At 45.3% G+C, this 23,107-nt stretch overlaps 1 protein-coding gene across 1 annotated transcript; it reads right to left on the reverse strand.

Moving 5' to 3' along the window:
- Window positions 1–1,233: 1,233 nt before the first annotated feature.
- Window positions 1,234–21,966, reverse strand: LOC144100016 (uncharacterized). The gene is made up of 9 exons (XM_077633067.1): window positions 21,821–21,966; window positions 18,399–18,719; window positions 14,679–14,874; window positions 10,852–11,005; window positions 10,659–10,756; window positions 6,950–7,079; window positions 5,387–5,569; window positions 2,817–2,939; window positions 1,234–1,560 (listed from the first exon to the last, which is right to left on the reverse strand). Exons 3-9 carry the CDS (start codon window positions 14,711–14,713, stop codon window positions 1,351–1,353), a joined length of 933 nt encoding a protein of 310 aa, XP_077489193.1. The 5' UTR covers window positions 14,714–14,874; window positions 18,399–18,719; window positions 21,821–21,966; the 3' UTR covers window positions 1,234–1,350.
- Between the last annotated feature and the right edge of the window lie 1,141 nt (window positions 21,967–23,107).

Consider the following 23,107-nt stretch of genomic DNA (forward strand, 5'->3'; position numbering starts at 1 on the left):
CTTCTGACACAGGATTTTTATCGAGAGTCTTCTTAGGGAAGGGAAACAGCGGCAGGACTGCAGAAAATGATCAGTAGTTTCGGTTTCAGAACTTTCAGCAAGATCCCCAGAAGAGATCTCGTGGGCTAGAAATTTAACTGGAATTTACGACAACGTGCCCGCATGATAGAAGATTAAAGATGGCATTATCGCTTTTCTTTACTGCTAAAAAAAGGATTCTGGTGGTGACAAGAAGTAACCGCTCATTCTATTAACTTTCGTCAATAGAACGTCGCCGCCATAAGTAATGAGCAAGTTGGTAGAGGAAGAAAGATTGGCTCCTCTGGGAGGTGGGCCTGCGGTGTAACCGCGAACATGACTATGTGAAGTGGACTATGAACAATCATTTCATCGGCAACCTCTGCGACTACCTCAGCGCAGCAGGTCTTCACTCCTTCTTTCTACCTCCTGCATTCCTTCCCCCTTTCTCAACTTACGCCTCATGGCACATTTCTCGAATAAAAAAACACGACTCCGCCAAAAGATCTCGCACTCGTTTAAAAGAAATCGCCTATTGCTAGGCAGAGATGGCAACCGTAATAAATGAACAAGCTGCGCTGCCAGAAGAGTGATACTACAAATGGCAGTGATTACGCAGGCTTGGCGAGAAGTACAGAGAGGGAATGAGTAGGTTATATATAGAAGTTGTACCTTGCCAGTGCCCAATCTCGCAGTACTACATCAGAGACTAATGAGGAGGCGAAATTAAATTCTAGAAGACGCAGGGGTTTATGAGGCTTAGGTAAGAAAGAAGAAATAATCCCAGCCTAGAGCTAAAGTCAACACGACAGATTGGACATGGGCACTGCATGCAGTGCGAAGGAAAGCAAAACAATGCTCCCTTCAGATTACTGAGCGAATTCCAACGAGAAGGCAAACGTAGTAGGGAGGGGCACAATGTCACGTGGGTGAATGAATATTTGAAGTTTACATGGATGCGTTGGCTGCAGCAGGCTCATGACGAGGAGATGAACGGATGAGGTCTTTGTCTGCGGTCTGAACTTAGGTGATCATTAATAATGCCTCAGACACTTACCACACGCCAAGTGTCCAAGTTAAGCCCAACGACCATATAGAGGGGGAATTTCACCGAGCAGTCACTTTTGATGACATCACTTGAGTCCTCTTTAGCCCTCGTTTTAGGCGCTTTGTAAACAATTTATTTTTTGCCTTTTCAAGCACATCGACGTTCGTAGATGACAATAATATTTGTATGAGATAACGGTACACTCAGCAAGTTTTTATGAGCGCCTCATGCAGAGACTCTTCTGCTCTGGAGTAGAAGCTTTTGTCTCAGGCTCAGGTATGCTGTCAAGACGAAGGTTTGGAGTCACAGCTCCAAGTACTGGAGCGGTTTTTTGAGTTGACGGCTTCCAGCAGCTTCCTGATGAGCTTCACACGATTGAAGAAGCCAGGGCCGATCCTCATACCGGGGCAGGGCGTATCATCAGAGTCGTAGTCAATGTCGTAGACGGCAATGCCGAATTGCAAATCCCGGAACTGTGACCTCGCCCTGCAAATCTGGAATTGCGTGGATGACAGAATAATGACCCCTCAGTTCTGAAAAATACTCCCACAAATGTCGCCGTCATCTGAGGCGAAGCAGCAAAAGCCGGACACATTCATGTTGATAGGTGGCCTATTTGTACATGACAGAGGCGCGGAACAGGGCATAAAGTTGAAGAATGCCGAGCACTGGCTTGCAAGTATCTTACTCAGAAAGACATTAAAAAACATCTACTCAATATATACAGAAGCTAACAGTGTGGTAGAATATGTATTTTCTCTTCTTGCAGCTCGTATAAAATGAAAGGGCAGAAATAATCCGATAATTTGGTTCCTATTTCAAAGCATACGGTACCTTCTTTTTCAGCAGCGCTATTCATGAAGAGCTGGTACAGGTAGGCTGGTGTTTTCTAAGTAATGTATGGCGCATCAAACATACCTCGGGGATGAGTGGTTACTATATATGAAAACAATTCCCTATTACAGGGTGATAGAGGACTCCCAGCATTGGATTGCACGGTTTCTCTGAACTATCGAAATTCACAGAGTACGCCCGATCACCTGGACGAATTTTGATCCAAAAACCTGTTTCGCCGATGTAGCAATTCCTAGAAGTTATTCGTAGGTTTAACGAACGTCAGGTTTGAATCTTCATAGAGTGCATTTATTGCACTGTTCAGAATCTGAAAACAACAGGAGTTGCTGACTGCGGCCTTTGCTTAGATAACATTGCCTGAAGACACCACTTCCAAGCCGCACTTACAGATTACACGAGTAAGCATGATCCTAAAACAGTTTTATTTCCGGTACCAGCATAGACTAATGAATTAATCCGTTGAAGGCCTGAGTACAATTTACTCCGGATAAAATACCGTTCAGATCTGATTGCATACTAATTCGAATGAGAAAAAAACAATATTTCAATGCAGATAAGTCCACCATTTGTTACAAGCAACGCACTGAGTGCTGTTTTAGGGTTACCCTGAAGATATACATTGTTCCTGAGATGCTACGAAGTTGAAGAAGTCTTCGTTTTTTTTTTCTTTCGACAGCGATACCTCTTCCGCATAACTCTGTCCTCAATGCCATGTGTGAAAACTCAATCGCGGGAAAAAATACACGCATCATGTTGGATGAGCGCAAAAACTTAACAGAATAACCTGTCCTTTAAAAGCAAATTTTGGTTAACTGCAGAGGAGGAGGAGGAGAAAACTTTTTTCTACTCTGCGGTGTTGAGGCATCTGCAGAGGAGAATTCTGACCAACACTCACCTTTTCTTTGAGGGCAAAATCAGAGTCAAATACCATCATAAAGCGGGTCTCAGGATTGAAAGTGTATTCGCCAGCTACTGCACTGTCATATCTGTAGTTGGATCCATAAGGCGTACTGCAGAGCTGCAAAAGAAACAGTCTTGACATTGAAGGGGGCACCACACCTTGCTATTAATTTTAGCACAAAATGCGTGTCTTGATATATTTCGAAAAAGCCTTGTATGTGCGATATGGGGTGACGACGCAAAGGACCATTGCACAGCTCCAACATCCTTCTTGGGTGTCTGATTATCTTATTTTTCTGTCCTTTTGTACGCCACAATTTCTGACTGCTTCTGCCCTGTTTAATTGTCTTCTCTGAAATGTCATTCACATCTGCTGCATAGTAGGCGAGAGCTATTTACTTCTGCGGCTTATTAAAAAAAATGAACAAGTGAACAGCAGATGATTTGTGATTCAGTTACCGACCGATTCCAGTGGCAAAATATGATAGTAGAACCAGTAGTACTTTATCCCGAAATTATTCACGCAATGCATCGCCATAGGGTCTAAGAGTATGGAGCGATGTGATAGATTGATTGATTGCAAAACATGTTATTTCGTCCTAAAGAGCTTGGGGACCGGAGGCCGAGTTAGGCGGCCGCTAGTCCATGACTGTTGGCGACAGAAACTTTTCGGAAAAACCTTCAAAATTAGACGCTATCCCCCGGCTATCCCATACCTTATACGCAGACGGCATCACCCTCTGGGTTTCAACAGACAACGATACTGAGGTGTAATCCGCACTTCAATAAGCGGTGGATGTCACTGAGTGTCACGTAGCCGGAGCCGACCTCTCGTGCTCACCTCAGAAGTCCGAGCTGCTGCTCATTCGAGGTAAACCCGGCCTCCACGGCCATCCTCCCATCTGCATTACTGCTAGTGGCCAACCCATACGCGAAGTATCCACCATTAGGGTATTGGGGCTTCTCATCCAGAGCAATCGGAAAAACACCGACACTCTGGCTAAACTCACAGGCTCTGTCTCGCAGACCATTCGTCTAATTGGTCGCTTTGTAATAAACATAGAGGCATGCGAGAGACTGACCTCCGACGTTTTGCTCAGGCGTTTGTTATCAGTCGCCTCACATGTACACTCCCTTACCTCTACCTTAGCTGCCAGGAACGGGACCGCGTTGTCTGCCTTATTAGACAGGCAAACAAGGCGGCTCTCCATCTCCCCCACCGGACCTCCACGTATAAACTACTGGCATTGGGGGTCTACAACACTGTGACGGAACTCTCGGAAGCTCATCTCACGGCTCCATACGTGCGTCTCACCCACACCTCCACGGGACGTCACATACTCGACAAGCTTGGAATCAGCTTCGAAACGACCGTCCTCGACAAGGCCCAGCTTCCGTCCCATATCCACAGCAACCTCATCGTTACTCCTCTCCCGAAAAACATGCACCCAGAGTATCATGTCGCTCGCCACAAGGACAGGGCTAAGTCTCTGCATAAAAAGTATTTAACAGATCAGACAGCGGTGTACGCCGACGCCGTCGAATACTCTGATCGCGATGCTTTTTCGCTCGTGGTTGTGAACTACTGTGGACGGCCGTTGGTTGCGTGCTCCATTCCCGTCAGATCGCCTGAAGAGGCGGAGGAGGCGGCCATAGCCTTGGCGATGGTCTCCACCTCTGCAGAAACCATCTTCAGCGACTCTAATTTTGCGATTCGTAATTTCGCCAAAGGCCGGGTCTTCCACGTCACCCTATCTCTCCTCCGCTACACCAAGGACCAAATCCGCCCGATCCAATTGATCTGGGTCTCTGCGCACTCATCCCATCCAGGGAACGAGGCGGCCCACAATCCTGCCCGAGGATTCGTCGACCAGGATGTGGTGTCGCCCGTCCTGTGGACGGCGAGAGATCGTATGGTTACATTTCATGGCATAACCATGCACTACCGCTTAGGTCGACTTCTATATCCCCCCGCACATATTTCTCTAACCAAACCCCAAGAGTTTGCGTGGAGGCAACTCCGAACGAACACCTTCCCCAAACTGGCGATATATGCCCGCATATACCCTAGGGTCTACTCTTCCTCCTGTCCACTACTATGTGGCCAACATGCCACTATATCCCACATACTCTGAGCTTGCCCTCGGGACTCCCCTCTTCGAGGTTTGCAGCTCTCGAATCCAGACCAGTGGTAGGCCGTATTGCTCAGTTCCGACTCGGACACACAGATACGGGTTGTGACAAGAACCCTAGAAGTCGCCGAACACCACGGGCTCATGGCCACTTATTGGGCTATAACCACACACCAACTGCTACCTTGGTCGATGAAAATAAAGTTTATCCTCCTCCTCTTTTCGGAAAAAGCGCCCTCTCAGCCCACTTAATAAAATCAGTGAAATAAATAGAACAGACCAAAAAGTCTCCTCAGTCTAGGCGCCGACTGGGCGTTGCGTTAGCAAAAGGAAATAGCGCGAAGCTTATTATAGTCCGCTGTGCTATGCTCGCGAATATAGTTAAGATTAAATGTCGAGTACATCTTCGACAAGTTGATGGAACGAAATTTACCAAATTGGGTCGAAAGTCGAAAGGAATTGGCAGCGGGAGGCAAGGCTTGAAGAGGCCAATGTCGTCAACGGTGGCTTCCGTGTTTGGTGGCGCGTACCAGTGGCCGCGCATAGAGAAGGATATGGCAAAATAAGGAGTCATCCGGCGCCTTCCCTCGCTATCCTGCCTCTTCATGGCTTGGACCTTTTCGAGTGAAATAGTAGAAAAAAAAGGCATGCATTTCAACTTGCGAGAAGTGAACACTGCAGGAACTATTTCTCAGCGTCACAGTAATGAGCTTGCAATTATAACATATTTAGAGACGATTCTGCGCATTTGACATGAATATATAGTGTGATATACACAAAGTAGAGTCTGTGCAAAAGGCCCTGCTTTCTGTTTATAGAAGATTTGACAGATCTTTTTTTTTTCTGTCTACTGCTTCGAGTTGCAGGGGGCTGACACTGTTTGTGGCATGGGAAAGAACTACTTAATTATTGCATTGTGCTTTCTTTTGTATCCTGTGGCCTGGCAAATGTGGCCAGACGACACCGCGTAACCCGCTAGATATCGTTGCAGTCTAATTTTATTCCCCAACTAGAATTCACTACTCTTGCCCCACGTCACCGTTTTGAATGCCTCAAATTTATGCACACTTTAGTCAATTCACCCCCGCTTTTCTTCGCTAGATAATTACCAGACATTTTCCAAACCTTCTTGTAGAAGGAGCCATAGCATCCTAAAGGTTTCGCAGTTTCATGCCCGTGCTAGCTTCTTAAAATGCTGCTTTTTCCCACTAGCATTTAAGTTTGGAATTTGTCAGCCGGCAACATCTGTTTATTATGATTAGCAGAATTCTTACAAGCGTGTTCCTAATGTATGTATTCTTTCGTTGTTTCTTGTTTGCCGCAAGGTGATACCGACGGCTCTCTTGATCGAAAACTACAGCGCTTCCATGTTTGGCGTTGGTATGTCGGACCAGTTCGTGTGATGGTGGAAAACCTTTTTACAGTGTAATGGCATCGCTTGTGTTAACAGCTTCATTATTTTTCGAACGCATCTTGCAGCTCATCGGTACAATCTTACCATTTGCCATTTGCCGGTACCGTTTGCTTGCTTTTAACAAGATAAACATTGAAGATCAGAAATTAGAATTTGACTTCTTGAACGAATCCACACCACTTCTGCAGCGTCCAAAAGCTTGCGTGACGAAAATAAAAAAAAACAGGAATCCGGAAAAATTTGCAACACTTGCAGCTGCAAGTGTAAAACATCTTGATGGAACGGCGCATAGCCTGGACAGCGTCTGTATAGTGATTTTTTTTTTATTGCTCGTTCGTTTTGATGTATGTGTTGATGTTTTTGTTTTTTATTCTTTTTGCGAAAACCTGTACTTAAGATTTTTTTCTCAAATTCTCAATGGCTGTTTAACTTCTGAGCTTAGTTTTTGTATTCCGTGAAAGACCTAATACTAAGCGATAGCTTGACGCAACCTGAGGGAGGCGCAATAGTTACTTGACTAATATCGTAGCAGCCACGCTCGCTGGATATCCTAATTATGGAATGGAAAGTCTTAGAACTTACAATAGTCCGCTCGTTGCACTCATTATTGGAAGGACACTGCAACATCGTCATGGGAAGAGTCCGGCACTGTGGGAAGTCTGGTTGTGACACATGGGTGATGGCGATGTACATGGAGGGCTTGAAAACTGTCCTGCAGAGTGCAATAAGGAGTCCTGTATTATGATTTCTGTATTTATATGCACCGCGCCAGCATTCTAACACCATGTAATCAATCAATAAGATTTAGTTCAGTAGAAGACGCACACTTAGATACTGCTTTGCAGTGGCAAGGCTCTAAGCTTTGCTTGTTAAAAAAATATGCGTGAAGCTTCGAGAAGTGTTGAATAGCTGAACATTGGCTTTGAGCACAAAAAAAAATATAAGCAGCACACAGTTTCTTGGAACCATCAGTGCAGATAATTCACTTGAACAAAAAAATTAAAAGGCAACGCTGTCTCTTTTCTATTCTATTCCAATCTGTTTCTCTATTTGGCAGTTACAGTGACGTTTCTTACTGGCCCGCACACATCAGTAATAAAGTGAATAAAAACATAATAAAATACAAAATCAACCGGAGGAACTTCTGTAAAGAGGCTCTGACACCTAAGATCTCTCAAGGTAGAAACTCTATGCTCTATGCTCTCTTTCTGACAAATTATTGTGAGATGTTATAACGGGGTTTTCTTGTACGTATAATACCCCAGCTATACGAGTGTTTCAAGTGCCAACTAACTGAAGAATCTTCGACTCTACCCATAGTTTTGCGCTCCTCCAGGCAGCCATTGAGTGCACAAGGTTTAAAGGCCATTCAAGTCGACGGAACGCCATAGAGGATTTCGAGGATATGAACTACCTTCAAATCATCAACACGTATACCCGCGCTTGTAGCCTCTTCATTTTATCCTTTGACAGCCAAAAAAATATTTGCGAGTAAATATGTGCTCTCAGTGAAAAAATTATCAATGCCTGTCAAATGAAAAACTTCAGTTTTAATCGTTGCATAGGCTGCAGCTTATATAGTTGCACAGCATGAAGACTCCGGTGGTCATCGTCGATCACGTTGGTTTTGGTTCGGCACGAGCATAAAGCATCCATCCTTCGATAATCTGAAAGCATTCCTCGTAGATGGCTATTTCAGCGTTATTTATGAGCGCAGAACCGCAGTTACATCTAACACAAGAACCGAGCGGAGGTGGAAAAAAAAATGCCCGAAGTTTACCACTGTGGCAGTGCGAATTACTCTGATAGCTGGCTGATGTAGAGATGACTCAAACTGATAAGGCGAGTGGTACCGTCGTGCCAGGATACCAGTGAAAACAGCATAGCGTTTTTGTTGTGGTGCAGTGGTGGCGGTACCAAAAATACGCAGAACCCGCCGCCTTTTAACACCACAGGTACTGCAGATTGCGGTAATGTTAACAAGTGCGCGAAAGCATTCGTATGCCCCCGACAGCAACGCGCTACACCTGTTGTCAATCTACAGGGTGGTAGAGCAGATTGCCCGCCCGGGAATCGTACTTGAATGCCCCTGTGGCGGCTCGCGTGCGGTGCACAACTGTGCCTGGACGCCGCCGCGCGCGCGCTGTTACCTTTTCTTAATTAGTGTGAATGCGCGCGTGATCATGAGTGTACTTTTATATATTCACCACCGTGTCCTTTGTTGTCCCTTATTTATGTTTCCCCTCGCTATCTCCTCGCCAATTATTCTGCCTTCCGCAACTGAAGTTTTTAATACAGTACAGAGCAGTTTCAGTGGCCTGGGGGCAAAATATATTTTGGGTTTGTCATTTTTATTAAAACCATTACTACCACTACTCCAAATGCTCCATCCTGTTACCTACTCGCCCCAATGCCGGACTTCTGTTATTGCGGGCAATATGACACGTGCGACCCTCAGGCCCTTAGTTCCTGCACTGTGAGCTGCTGTGTGTACTCTCCTTTATCTCTTTGCAATCCTGCGCGTAAGTCACCGCCATTGATGGACAATACAATGCTGCGGTTCTTTGTCGTGCGTGCGGACACCTGGAGTAGCCGCACTAACGGTTATCGCTGCAGAGATTAACGACAGCAGAGCCACTGCAATACAGGGAGTAAACGCTGAAGTCTCCAATCCACTTTGAAAATGCTCCTCCGTTGACTGCCAAAGCTTTTCGTAGTTCCGAAAGTCGTTCGAGACAAATGTTTTATTGTGTCCGTGTTGGACGGGTATAAGGCCTTCTTTTTAAGGATTCTATCGGCGTTACTAACAGTGTTCGAATGTGGTCAGTCTGCAGTTTGCGCAGCAATTGTAGCTTGTGTTCAGGAAATTGCGGGTAGCACAAAACGCAGAAGACGATGCCACTGGCATCCTCGTGAGTATGCGGCTGCAGCAAGTATCTCTCCGACCATGATCGGCAACTTGGTGTCAGTACCGTGATCGGCATTCTGGCATGACGAGACGTGGAGAATGCGTCTGCTCATTTTTTTAATACTGTTAGTATCTATTATGTTCCAAGACGTGACTGAATCCCTTCCTCTCAGTTTTGAGCCTTCGCCTCTACGCTGTCGACAATCCTGCGCGGAGAAAGTAATGAAAACATCCGAAGTAATAAAGAAAGAGGCTCCTCCTTGCTCCATTGTGCACTTTTCAGCCCTGAATGAACTGATAGAAGTGGCAAGAACTTCATCATCATAATCAACAACATCATCAGCCTAACTACGCCCATTTCAGGGTTAGGGCCTCTCCCATGTCTCTGCAATTAACCCTGTCCTGTACCAGGTGCTTTCACCGAATGCCCGCAAGCTTCTTGATCTCATCCGCCGACCTAACCTTCTGCCGCCCCATGCTACGCTTGCCTTGTCTTGGAATCCACTCCATTACCTTTAAAGACCAGCGGTTACCTTGCCTTCTCATTACATGCCTTGTCCAAGCCCATTTCTTCCTCATTTCGACTAGGATGTCATTAACCCGCGTTTGTTTCCTCACCACTCTGCCCACTTCCGGTTTCTTAACGTTACACCTATCATTTTTCTCTGCATAGCTCGCTGCGTTGTCTTTAACTTGAGCTGGACCCTTTTCGTTAGCCTCCACGTTTTTGCCCCGTAGGTGAGTACTGGTAACATACAGCTGTTCTACACTTTTCTTTTCAGGGATGCTTGTAAACTGCCACTCATGATCTGAGAGAACCTGCCATGTGCGCTCCACCTCATTCTTATCCTTCTAATTATTTCCCTCTCATGATCCGGATCAGCGGTCACCACCTTCCCTAAGTATGCATAATCCCCTACAACTTCCAGCACATCGCTACCGATTGGGAACTACTGTTCCCTTGCTAGACTCTTGAGCGTTATTTTGGTTTTCTGCATGCTAATTCTTAATTTCACCGTTCTGCTCTGCCTGTCTAGATCATTGATCATGCCTTGCAATCCATCGCCTGAGTGAGAACTTCTGATATCTGCTTTAGGACTTTCTAAAATGCATTTGATTGCCATTGTTTTGTCTGAATTCTGCCGTAAAATGTTCTGGCACTGATCCTAACCAGCTTCCAAGCTCCCCAAATAACGAAAATGATGGTCAACTACTTCCATGTTTGCCACGCCTGAAGTTTCGTCGCTTCAGTGGTTGGACAAAAGTCCCGTTGCTGGTTCCGAGAAGCGCGTCCGCCAAGTAAGATTCCACTTCTGTTCAAGTGCTGAAGTCATTGCAGCCACAATTTTGAAAAGTGAAAACAAGCAGAAAACACGTTCTTACTCAAGTTCTTCTGGCAGCGTTTCAGCCTTACTGTCTTCGAACTGGACGCCGATAAATGTGTGCGGATATGTTTTATAGGTACGGAATTCAGCGATTTCCTGCAGAGGAAAAAAAGGTGAGCGTTATGTCTGCATCACACAAAAAAGTTGTAATGAGGATACAATCACGATATAATAAATTTCTCAATCCGCACCTTGAGAATCTTCAGAGATTTGATTAGCGTTTGTTTAGTGCTGTAGGCGCCGTATAAGTTCAAAATGCCGAAGTGCAAGAATCCTCGGCTGATAAGATTGGCGATACCCTGTGTAAGGCGTCCGGTGTTGGCATCGAGAAAGAGCTTGCCGTTCCTGTAGAAAACATGTAAAGAAAAGCGGAAATAGGCAATATTCTGGGCATCGCCGTGAGCGCAGGGAGAACAACTGTATTTTTGTAGGCAATGGACGTCAGAGAAAGTAGATGCGTAACATTTTACCCCAGCGCCTTGCATCTCGTTACAAGCAGGAAACGGCAACACTAATGACATACTTTTCGAGTTCCGTATTTCTGTCTTTAAACGCGCGGTTTACATTTTTCATTTCGGATTTCAATCAAGGGCTGTGAGCCATCCCTAAACTGTCAATAGAAGAATGTCGTGTAAATTGAAGGTTCATTGTCATTATCATCATCATCAGCCTATGCCCACTGTAAGGCAAAGGCCTCTCCCATGTCTCTCGAATTACCACGGTACTTTGACAGCTGCGGCTACCGTATTCCCAAAATCTTGTTAAACTCGTCCACGTACCTAACCTTCTGCCGCCCCCTGCTGCGCCTACGTTCTCTTGGAATCCACTCCGTTTCCCTTAAGGACCAGCGGTTGTGTTGCCTTCGCATAACATGCCCTGCCTAAGCCTATTTATTTATCTTGATTTTGACAATGACGTCATTAACCCGCGTTTGTTCTCTAACTCACTCCGCCCATTTCCGGTGGCTTAAGGTTTCACCTATCATTTTTCTTTCCATAACTCGGTGCGTTGTCCTCAACTAAAGCAGAACCCTTTCCTTAACCTCAGGGCTTCTGCCCTTTAGGTGAGTGGTAAGATACGGATGTTGTATCCTTTCTTCTTGTGACCTTCTTCCAATTGTGGCCTTTCGTAGGCATACGATGAATAACAACAACACTTACATATTCATTAATGATATTCTTTTTTTGACAAACGTTTTCAACATTTATGCGCAGCATTATCACCCGTTTCTAGACAGTAGAAACTGCCAAGCCTACATCCCTCTGCCTTCACCAGCAGCTCCCCATGCGAAATCTGCATGATTGCGGATATTCGCACTAAATAAGTTTTGATGCCTCATTTACCAATTTTATAGCCTGAATTTTATCTTTTCTACAGGGCCCCACCAGAATTAAATAATTTTCCTTTATTCATCGCTTCTCACCGAACACCAGCAACTATTTTTTTTTTTTGCTGAAGTGTAAGTGTCAGTAATTATTAATAGCTGTTATTTGGACATATATACATTCCCCGCATAGTGACCACTAACAAAGGTTATGAAGGAACAGAAGGGCGAGCAACAGGGCTGGGAGCAGTAGTGCGTGATAGGGTGTGTCTATCCCTGTTGTTCATCGTTTAATTCTTTCCAACTGTGCTAATAATTTCTTACTACGCTGTGCATACATGCACTAACCACAGGAGAATTAACTAGGCGGAGCCCAAGCTGTACTTAACAAATACCTATTTTTGCTACCAGTATCAGGGCAATGAGCGCCTTATCTATGGGGCCCTCTTTTTAATCACATTTACACTGGAAGGAATAAGGTAACATGAAGGAACATGTTCATCGAAGGCTATACTTATCACGGCACTCATTCTGATGACTGCATACGCAATAACTCAACTCTGCGTTTCCTATATTCTGCGAGCCTCTGCAACATCGTCTAGGAAAACGTAAACAACCGTCTGACCTTTAGCCCGACTTTAAAATGAGCATGACCCTCATTGCTGGAAACCACTATATCTAAGGCATTAATAAAGACTATCAACAAGTTAAGGTAAGATCAATAGTACTTTTGCGGAGTATTATAAAGGCATCATTAGAGTTTGATTTTCAAGGCCAACGTTGTTTCAGCTGCTAATTTGATCGTTTATTGGTTCCCTGGCTGCTTTATCTACGCAGTATTCTCTCCCCAAATTGTTCAAGTGTCAAGATGTTCCTTTTTTTTTTGTAGCGAAAGCTACACTAGGCTAGTCAGCTGCACCTTTCGGGTAAGAGTTCCTAGTCACTACCGCGCATGCGCCACTAGTAGCACCGAGCCACAGGTGCTCCGCCGCTGCGCAGCGCCGCGCCTTTCCTCAAAATCCATTTTCAGTTTTCAATTTCTTCCTTCCTTTCTTCTTTCCCTCCCTCCTTTATCCCTTCCCTGACGGCTGGGTTGCGGTGTCCAGCGATATATGTGAGACAGTTACTGCACCATATCCTTTCGTTAAAAACCAAAAGGAAGACGCCGGCGTTCACTGGGCTCACTGGCGCTGACAACGTTGTAGCAGCCGTTCATTTTCTCAAAAGGAAAGGCGCACAACTGGCTACCTGCGTCAGTGGACTCCTCAGTCTCGCTTTCATGCATATGGCGTCGGTGTCCAAATACATAAACCTGCTTTTATTGCGTCCCGCACACTGGATAGGCAGCGCGCCTACCCTGCCGTCATGACAGGCGGCAGTTAAAGGTTGATCGGGAAAGGTTGTTTGCACAATGAACGCTCGGGCCTGTTTCTGCGGTGCCGCGTGTCTGCCGACCCGTTGTCAGCACTAATGCATGCAGCCCAGATCTAATAAATACATCAAAGCCCGATTGAGGCGTCCAGTGACCCAAAGAGCCAGTTGTGCGCCTTTCCTTTCGTGAAAATGAACGGCATCTTCAAATTCATTTATTTATTTATTTATTTATTTATTTGTTTGTTTGTTTATTTATTTTATTCATTTAATTTCAAATACTGCAGGCAGCAACGCTGCGCAAGCAAGAGAGGGTTACATGTGTTGCAGTAACAGTTCCGCTAAGATTTTCGCATCTCACGATCCGGCAGTCAATGCTCGCAAACAGTTCCACTGGTGCGCTGTAAGGGGAAAATACGAATTCTGATATAGCTTGGTCCTTGCGAAATAACGCCGTATCACCCTGGAGCTGTTCAGTCGACTTGGTCTGTGGAGTGCTTCAAAAATATAGGTGTCAGGTGACAACCCGGATTTGTTGTGATAGAGCAAATAAAAGAATTTTAACCTGGCTACTTAACGGCGTACATGAATGGGCTCCAAGTTGAGCTGACTCAGCATATCGGTAACAGATGAAGTTGACGCCATCAACGCCAATGGACCCAATGAGCGCCGACAGCTTTCGCCTGGATTAGCCAATATAATCCACATTAATTTTTTTTGTCGAGCAAAAATGTTTTCCAAACACAGGCATGTGTACAGTCATTCACGCATAGAAGGTACAGATAAATAGTACACGTAGTACCAGCGGGCAGGGAAATCAAACAGTACATGTGGTTTGATTATTTAGATGTGATAATATTAGCCGATATGACCGCGTTTTAATAGAAACATTGCGTTTTCATTACGGGGAAGATGCTTGAGCCACCAACGCGGTAAGACATGGTCAACGCCGGGCTGGTAGTCATTGGCGAGGGAAAGCAAATGACTGTTGCTGAAGCAGACAAGGGCGTCGCATCTTATGAGGAGTGGTAGTGTTTCGTTATTTATTTATAAAATGCTGCACGTGTAGGTTGCATAAAGCCACAGAGGGAAATAATTTTGCGCAGGAAGAAGATATCCACGAACCTGAACTCAGAAGAGTGCCAAAAGAACAATCAGCAATACGATCACCAATCAAAACATCTGTCACGATAATAAATCGGCATTGCAGGATGAGCTTTAAAAGCACTATTCTTACCAATTAAGCCACGTCTGAAGAAAGACATTTCATTGCCATCAGTTATAAAAGGGCAACTTTTTACCCAGTATTTAGTGCGCACTTACGCTGGTGAAAATGAGGCACCAAATTGGATCTCCATTAACCGGCAGACCAGGCGGAAATGTTCCAAGCCGGCGTCCCACTGAAATGGGGTTGTTTTCAGGTAGAATGACTCGTAGAAGATGAAGTCACACACTCTGTTTCCAGGTAAGATGCTCTTCCTTCCAAATTTCACGCTGACCGTGCACACCAAAGCTCCTTCTGCAAATAGTGTTTTGAATGTTGCATAGTCTGCAGAAAAACTCCCCTGAATCGGGAGACTGCTAAGCATACGTTTACATTAACAAGGGGCTCAGGACACTCACAAAATTACTCCTTTTCATGTTGGGGCCAAAAAACACAGGAATGACGGATTGATATCGTCTTTGGGTCTCTATAAGCCATCGACACTTCCATAGCGAAAAGTTCTAGACAAAACCCATTTTTTAGCGGGGATAACTTTATAAACGCAGTTTTTCATATATTGTAAGAATTCACTATAACAATCATAAAGTCTGCGCATTGCTCATCGGCAGGCTTGCATACCTTCGTAATTGACATTTTTGCTATCGCCAAAAACGTTCTCCATTGGCGGTCCTAATTTTCGACGCGAGAGATAGAAAAATTAAAAAAAAAATTGGTTGAACATGAGAAGAATGGACCATTACCTTCAATAGTTGAACTTAGAATTTTCCAGTATTCAAAATTATTTGAACTTTTCCTTAATCCCTTCCCTTACGGCGCGGTTCAAGTGTCCGCCGATATGAGGCAGATACTGCGCCATTTCCTTTCGCCAAAAAGCTAGTTCCCGGTTTCGAACCCGGCCGCGGCGGCTGCGTTTTTATGGAGGAAAAACGCTAAGGCGCCCGTGTGCTGTGCGATGTCAGTGCACGTTAAAGATCCCCAGGTGGTCCAAATTATTCCGGAGCCCTCCACTACGGTACCTCTTTCTTCCTTTCGTCTTTCACTCCCTCCCTTATCCCTTCCCTTACGGCGCGGTTCAGGTGTCCAACGATATATGAGACAGATACTGCGCCATTTCCTTTGCCCCAAAACCAATTATTATTATTATTATTATTATTATTATTATTATTATTATTATTATTATTATTATTATTATTATTATTATTATTATTATTATTATTATTATTATTATTATTATTATTATTATTATTATTATTATTTTATTATTATTATTGTCCAATAATGTCGGTCATGAAAAAGTGGTGGTGGTGGTAGTGGTTTTATTAAAAATAATAGTAAAAAGGAAGGAAAATATTTTTGCTAGCCCCGGCATCTGCCATCGATACTGAAGCACCTGAGCTGGGGCAGCGGAAATAAAGGACAGCAGGCAGAATGGAGAAATGAAATGAAAGACGTGAGGGGCAGGAATAGAGGACAGGGGGAGAAGTAATATGTACAAACTATTTACACAAGTAATGGGTCCAGGTTGTGCGCGTGATTAGTTTATTTAAGAGGAATTAAATCACACACGCGCACAGCACTGTGTAGGTTACAACTGGAGTGGGGCGTCCAGTTATTAATCGTTCAAGGTAGAACTCGCGGAGCGTTCGGTCACTGCGTGTAACTACGTGACGGAGTACAGACGGGACGTCAAGCCCGTGTGTTCGAGGAATGCACAGAGGCTCACCAAAGTTCGCTCACGAGTGCGCGCACTGCCCTGCGGCCACAAGAGCGTCTATTGTGGCCGCAGGGCAGTGCGCGCACTCGTGAGCGAACTTTGGTGAGCCTCTGTGCATTCCTCGAACACACGGGCTTGACGTCCCGTCTGTTCTCCGTCAGGTAGTTACACGCAGTGACCGAACGCTCCGCGAGTTCTACCTTGAACGATTAATAACTGGACGCCCCACTCCAGTTGTAACCTACACAGTGCTGTGCGCGTGTGTCCGAACACCATTTCCTGCCTCTCACTGCCGACCTGATTGATTCACAATGAAATTCGTTTGGACGCGGTACTTCTTCCTGCAGCGAGACATACAAGCCTTGTGGTGTCTTGTATCATAACGCTGGCTGGTGTGATTGCTTTTGAATATGCCTCTATGATTCACCGCCTCAGAAAAATAAAAATTAGTTCATCCGTGCTCCGTATGGTGTCACTAGTTATGAAATGAAAGAACATGCTGAGCAAACACAAAGGCTACAAGAGAGAGCGAGAAATAGAAGTAGAAAACCTATGGTTTTGCCCGAACCAGCTGATCTGTTTCCTGATGGCACAGACACACCTCGGTTGCATAGGTATTAAGTAGTTTGGGAACACAGGAGCTTTCATTCGCAGGCTAGTACGATTGCTATGTGTGTTCTCATACAGTGTCATTGATGTCGACACCTTCCATGAGCCTTGACGGCTTTTATATGTTTCGAGCAAATATTCATTACCAATATTCAAGAGGAACATAACAGGAGTGTCAACGCTTTCCTCTCATTGGTATTAGGGAGGTTCAGCAGACAGTTAAAACGCTCGCACATTTTCTCTGGCTTTTCTTGCCAGAGGCGCCTGAGGCATAACAGCAGCACTCTGGCGCTGCGAAAGCAGTGCGACGCGTTTAAAAAGATTGTTTTCTGGCGTCCTCCTCCCCTCCGCCCAACATTTTGTAAACAGGGGAATAGGCTCGATCGGCGGGTTTCCTAACCGAGGCGTGGCGCAACCTGAGAGGTGAGATTGCGCTGCGGCGGTAGAGCTACATGTGGTAATACCCCCCCCCCCCCCTCCCCATGTGCCAGAGAAGCAGTCGAAGCTTTGAAGATTAAGAGGCTGTGTAGTTCATGCCTGTACGCTCCGTCTATTACCTGCACTGCCGCACAAGCAGTCCTTTCTTCTAAGGCACGCGCAATTATTTTCTTGCTCATATCGAGTGCATTTTTTTTTCTTGGCACGTTTTCTGGAATCTAGTTGGCGTGATCTTAATTTTTACGCGATAGCGTATACAGCTCGTTCGGCGTTGTAGTAGTAGTAGTATTTTTAGAGTTTAGTTGACGACACCGCGCTTCGGAAATAGCGATTTGTGAGCGATTTGTCCGAATGGAAAGGCTATGGCGTTTCATGGACGCCCTGGCAGCGCTGCAACACGCCGTCAAGTCCCACTCTCAACGGCGAAGCTTAAGCGTCCTCAAGATTTTTTCGTCCTGCTGTCTGTTATTGAGCAAGAAAACTTTTTTAGTCTTTTCCGCCCATTATACTCTTTATGTGGTACTAACATGATGTTGTTCGCGTATTGATACTTCATTACCAATTAGCCCTCTAAAACGTTTTAATGTCTGTAAAGGGCAGCCACCCGCTCATACAGGCTAACCCTGAAGGATGGCTAGAAAATGTCCGTGGGAAAGCCGAATACATACGCAACTCGACCTCGGTGGAACGGTGATAATATACATATGAGAATTTCATCCCAGAGAGCGTAATTTTGTTTAGCTATCCCCCACTGCAAGACCATGTGGGTTGCTTAATTGCATCTTACACATTGAAGCAATTTTGTCCTTAAAGGGGCACGAAAATGAGAAAGCCCAAGGCGTGCAATAATCACAGAGAGGAACTCCAGACCCCCCTCTTCAACTCCCCCCCCCTGCCCCCCCCCCCCCCCCCCCCCCCCACTGTTCCCCCGCCTTCCATCCCAAGAACGAAGACTTGAGGAGCATGGACTTTCCTGTCAGCGCCAGCCTGCCACAGCCTCTCACCGTTACGGGTCAATGTCCTCAAAATATACGTGCGTCAGACATTGAGTGCTTACCTTGGAGACGAGTTTCTGGTGTGGCGGTTGTGGTCGTTATGGTCGTTGTGGTCGTTCTCGGTGTTCTCGGTGTTATGGACGTTGTGGTCGAAATCGTCGCATCTGGCGTCGTTGCTTCTTGATCGGTGTAGTCGGTTTCCTCCTCGGTGGTGTAGTCAGGCCTTTCCGTCGAAATTGTCACTGGGGTTAGCCGCGTGGTTACTACTACATCCGGTTTGTTGGGCGCGTTTGTTCGAGCTGTTGACAATGGCGCGTCACCATCGCCACCGCCAGGCCCCTGAAGACTTGAGCGCGTTGTTAAGTCGGGATCGCGATCCCTGTCTGCAGACAAGTGATCAATACCGCACGTGTTACATATTTCACTGGTGACGAGATGGCAATATTTCAGCGGTTATCATTGCATGCACTGCGATTAGAGCTGTTGTGCGGTTTGGTATTCATTCTGTTTGCCTCTCCCATCTATGTGCTACGAGACAAGAAACAGAAATGTCCGCATAGGCTGCGCCTTTGTAGTGGCCATCATAAGCCTGCAAACTTGATGTGGAGGCAATTCAGCTCTCAAAATTGTAGTAAAATAATAATACAATAAACCGCAAACAGAGCCTAGGTGCTCATGTCATAACATTTCAGCTTGCAAAAGAGCGCTGCCTTCCGAGACCTCTGCTGTATGTCTATGCCTATTGGTTCTGAGAACGAGAACCAGGATTTTTAAGATTATGTTTTTTGAGACGTGAAAATGATTTCTGCGGCTTTGTAAGTCCGTTGATGGCGAGCTCAGAAAACAAATGCATCATGTTAACAGTGCCCTGTCTTATTAGCTTTTAATTGTTAACATCTCCAGAATCAGTGTTAGACGCATGGTTGAAATTGGAGATTTGGAGCCTCCCGGTAGTGATAACGAAATCACTTTATTATAATCTTGAAATGCCAATTGCCTTCTGCGCTATGGCGCTAAAAATTTTCCCCGCCGAGCGCCCTTTTCGAAAGAGCGCGTATTCGCTATCACTACATGTCACCCTGTGGCGCATGTTTCGCGTGCTCTTCTACCACGTGTGGCGGGTGGCAGCGAGCAGCGTGAGCAACCCCAAGTCACGTGATAATTGCGACACGTAGTGAATGAGTGGTGGGCTTCTCCGATTAACCGCGCTCGGGCAGACTGCAGTCTGCCCGAAAATTCGCTCCTGACTGGAAGGTGCATCGTGGTCACGTGGGCTGGCAGCAACTGCAGCCAGCTCGCTGGCCATCCGGTGTCGACGCCAGCCACGGATCACGGAGTGCAGATGCCCTCCGCTGCTTCGAGGGCTGCTGCGTCCCGTGGCTCGCAAGCGCGCGGTGGAAGTAGGCTCCTATAGAGCTTAAGAAACGGCGTGCAGTTATTGCGAGCGACCGCAGACTGCAGGGCTAACAGCTTATTACGCTGGCACACGTATACATTGGCGGCGACGACGGTAGTTTGTGTGGGCTGTCGTGAAGTATGCATGTAAGCCTCGCAAAATCTTCGAAAGCATGCGACCAGTAGTCGCAATCTAAAGTATTTCATTCGACACCACATCAGGGAAGAATTGCGCGTGCACTGCTCATCGAACAACGCGCCGTACTCTCGGATTATCGCGTGTTGGTTAAATAAGCAGTAAATTGGACATCGGGCGATCGGCCCTGCTTGGTCACCGACTCTGTTGTAGTCGCTGCGCTTGCTACTTTCGTGAACTGACTCCTGTGTGCTGTAAGTGGAAAAGAATCGGCAAGCGAGATAGAATAGGGATTGGGGAAAGCGCCGGCTATTAAGAGTTTTGCCGGAATTTAATGCACACACAATCTCGACAACCGTGCATATCAGTTGGCTGGAAATGTTTTTCGTGGAATCGCGTGTGCTGTAAGAATTTAGCTGCGGATCCGATCTGTATGCTATCGCTTTACCAAAGAGAGTAAGCGCTCGAATCGAAGTCGTTACGATTCCGTCTTCTGCGTAGGCGTGCGTGCACTGTGTGCATGCATGATGATGGGCGCTTTAAAACTTTTTCCTTTTAGTGAGTCAAATGTGAGGTAGTGTATTTATAAGACACCTTTATTTCAAGGCTTTCGATTTAAGGCCCGAACACCAAGCTTTCCGGCAGTGGGCGAGATCCAGATCAGCTGCCTCCTCGCCCACTGTCGCTACTGTGGCGCCACATGTGCTCATACACATGAATCAATCAATCAATCAAACTAATTTCACGCGTAATAGAGGCTGGAATAGGCGGCCCATCTTGGGAGAGGCCTCGAACGCCACCTTAATGCCAGCCGGGACACGCAATTAACATCCCAAACATTTTGTCCATCAGAACTATGCGATCGCAATATCAAGTGAGCATTTGCGCTTGCGAGGTAGACAGACGATTCGGATACGGTCACACACACACGCACGCAACATAAAGAAAGAGCGAGAACTATTGTGGCGTTTTTAAACTCTAACAAGTGACGTCGCGATTACTAACTTCCCGCTTGAAATCTCCGAAGCAAATAAAGGACTATTAAGGAATAGTTAAAAATGTGACTTATGATAATTAGTAACAGGGTTACAAGACAACATAATGCATATGATATGCGCCAACACTGCTGTTACAATGCCGCAAAAGCCATCTCAATGTATTGAAATGCGTTAAAAAAAAATCGTATTCACCTTTGCTGAAATAGCCTCGTCGCTGAAATTTACCTCGACGAAATACACCAAAATTTGTTTGGTCAGACCGGAGAAAGTAACAGCATTTTCAAAGTTTTAAACACTGGCATGAATATTCCTTACGTTGGGCTACACGGCTCGAATTAAATAGACTGCCTAACAGAGTTAAAAATTTATCTATTCAGTATTAGTGGACCAGTCTACATGTTAGGACGTCTTAGTTATAAATCCAATGTGCTACATCGTTCGTAATTATAACTCACAGACTATTCTTAAAAATTGCATCACACCTTAGGCGAAACAGCAATATTTGAAGGAAACCATGTTCGAAGCGAGCATTATTTCAAGAGAAATGCATTTTGAAGCAACATTGTGAATTTTCTTTCGTCATTATAGAAAGACGACTTGGAAGGTTTGACCACTGTTACGAGACAACCTTTAAAGTCTTACTACGTTTATTTCGATTGCTTTTATGCCAATGGCTTACTCATCTCACTCTAATTTTTCGCGAACGGATTTTATTTCTGTGGTATTTTTATAATCGTCAGTGTACTTTTATACTTTGCGCTTTTGCATAGCCTGTCAGCGATTTCTTTAACTTAACCGACCTTCGTATTTGTGATCCTGGTTTGTAGTTATAATTTTTGCGAGTTACCTATTCTTTTTTTAAGCAACTTACTCCCCTCCTTAATGTGCTATGATTGTGAAGGCAAGGAAGTAATAAAGTAATTTAATTAGAGCGACCTAATCGAATAGTTCTCACCCGTCGACAACAGGGCGAGTATGAAAGCAAAGAAAACCAGGCAGCTCAGAGAGCAGAAGATGCATCCTACAATGCTGTAGAACTCTTGTACTCGGGCGTCCCTGCAGAAGAGAAGGCAAATGAAGTGTGACAAACGCCTCGGCACTATTTTGGCCTTGATTACAAAAGCCTCAAATTAAACTCTGGAATATATGCATGCACGTCTTACTGCAGGGAAAGTTATGTCTTCATCTTGTTTTTGTGCAGTGACGAACATATGATGGTCTTGCACTAAAAATACGGGACAAGGAATCCAAGGAATGTTCCGTGTAGAATGGGTGAAAAATAATCCGAAACCAAGTTTCTGGTTTTCTGTCGATAAGAAGTGTATGAATGGTTTTCTTGGCAACACGTTGTCCCTCTAAGTGTCGCACTTCGTAACTTAAATCTAGCGCCACCTGTTACGCAAACAGAACTTCGCGGAGGACGGTCTGGGCTACTAGCGGTGTGTGGCTCTTCTGAAGAGGAGGCCTCTGTAATCTCGTAACCACCGTTGGTTCGTGACAACGATGGGAATTTTACTTGGTATAAGAAACCAAAAAGTTAAGGAACTTAATTTATCGGTCCAATAAACATTTCTCCTTTGGTACAGTGATTGCGTTACGGCGACTAACCTGACGCGGTAAGCGCAGCCCGTCCGACGGCTACTTCATCATGGTTCTTGCAGTGATCTCCTGTATTATTTAGTCGTTAATAACTCCTGATGATGCTAGTCGTCAATGTTGGAATTGTAATGTTAGGTCCTGTCCTATTGTGTTCTTGTGCCTCTCTCGTCCTTGTTCCTTTCGCGCCGTCCTGACATCATCTACAGTTAGGTCCGGAACTGATATGCGTTAATGCCAATTTGATGGAAATGACAGTGCGCCAGCCGACAGTACAACGAACGGATATTTCGAAAAAGTTAATTCAGATGTGGAATTACAACTGTTGATTTCAGGGAGTGACACAAATAAAAGAACTTTGATTAACTGCAAATAATATTAGTTGATGACTACTGAAAGAGAACGATACAGGAGTAAAATCAGAAGAGTGGAGAGTTGGGCTTGTTGGTGTACGATCATTTTGGGAACAGCGCTAACACAGGACAGACCGACAGGACAACACGGGCACTGAAAGGGCCCGATGTCCTTCTGAATTTCATTTCTTCTACATTGGGCTCTTTTTCAGCGCCTGTGTTGTGTTCTCGCTTTATCCTGTGCTAACGCTGTTCCCAAAATGATCAGGAGTAAAAATTTCAGTATAAAGGTA

This window comes from Amblyomma americanum, chromosome 8, assembly GCF_052857255.1.
Source record: "Amblyomma americanum isolate KBUSLIRL-KWMA chromosome 8, ASM5285725v1, whole genome shotgun sequence".
NCBI lineage: Eukaryota > Metazoa > Arthropoda > Arachnida > Ixodida > Ixodidae > Amblyomma > Amblyomma americanum.

Coding starts and splice junctions, on each gene's coding strand:
- LOC144100016 (XM_077633067.1), bottom strand. CDS start 14,713: ATGGAGATCCAATTTGGTGCCTCATTTTCACCAGC. Junction 10,757..10,851: donor AATCTCTGAAGATTCTCAAG/GTGCGGATTGAG, acceptor TTTCCTCTGCAG/GAAATCGCTGAATTCCGTAC. Junction 7,080..10,658: donor ACGCTGCCAGAAGAACTTGA/GTAAGAACGTGT, acceptor TGCACTCTGCAG/GACAGTTTTCAAGCCCTCCA.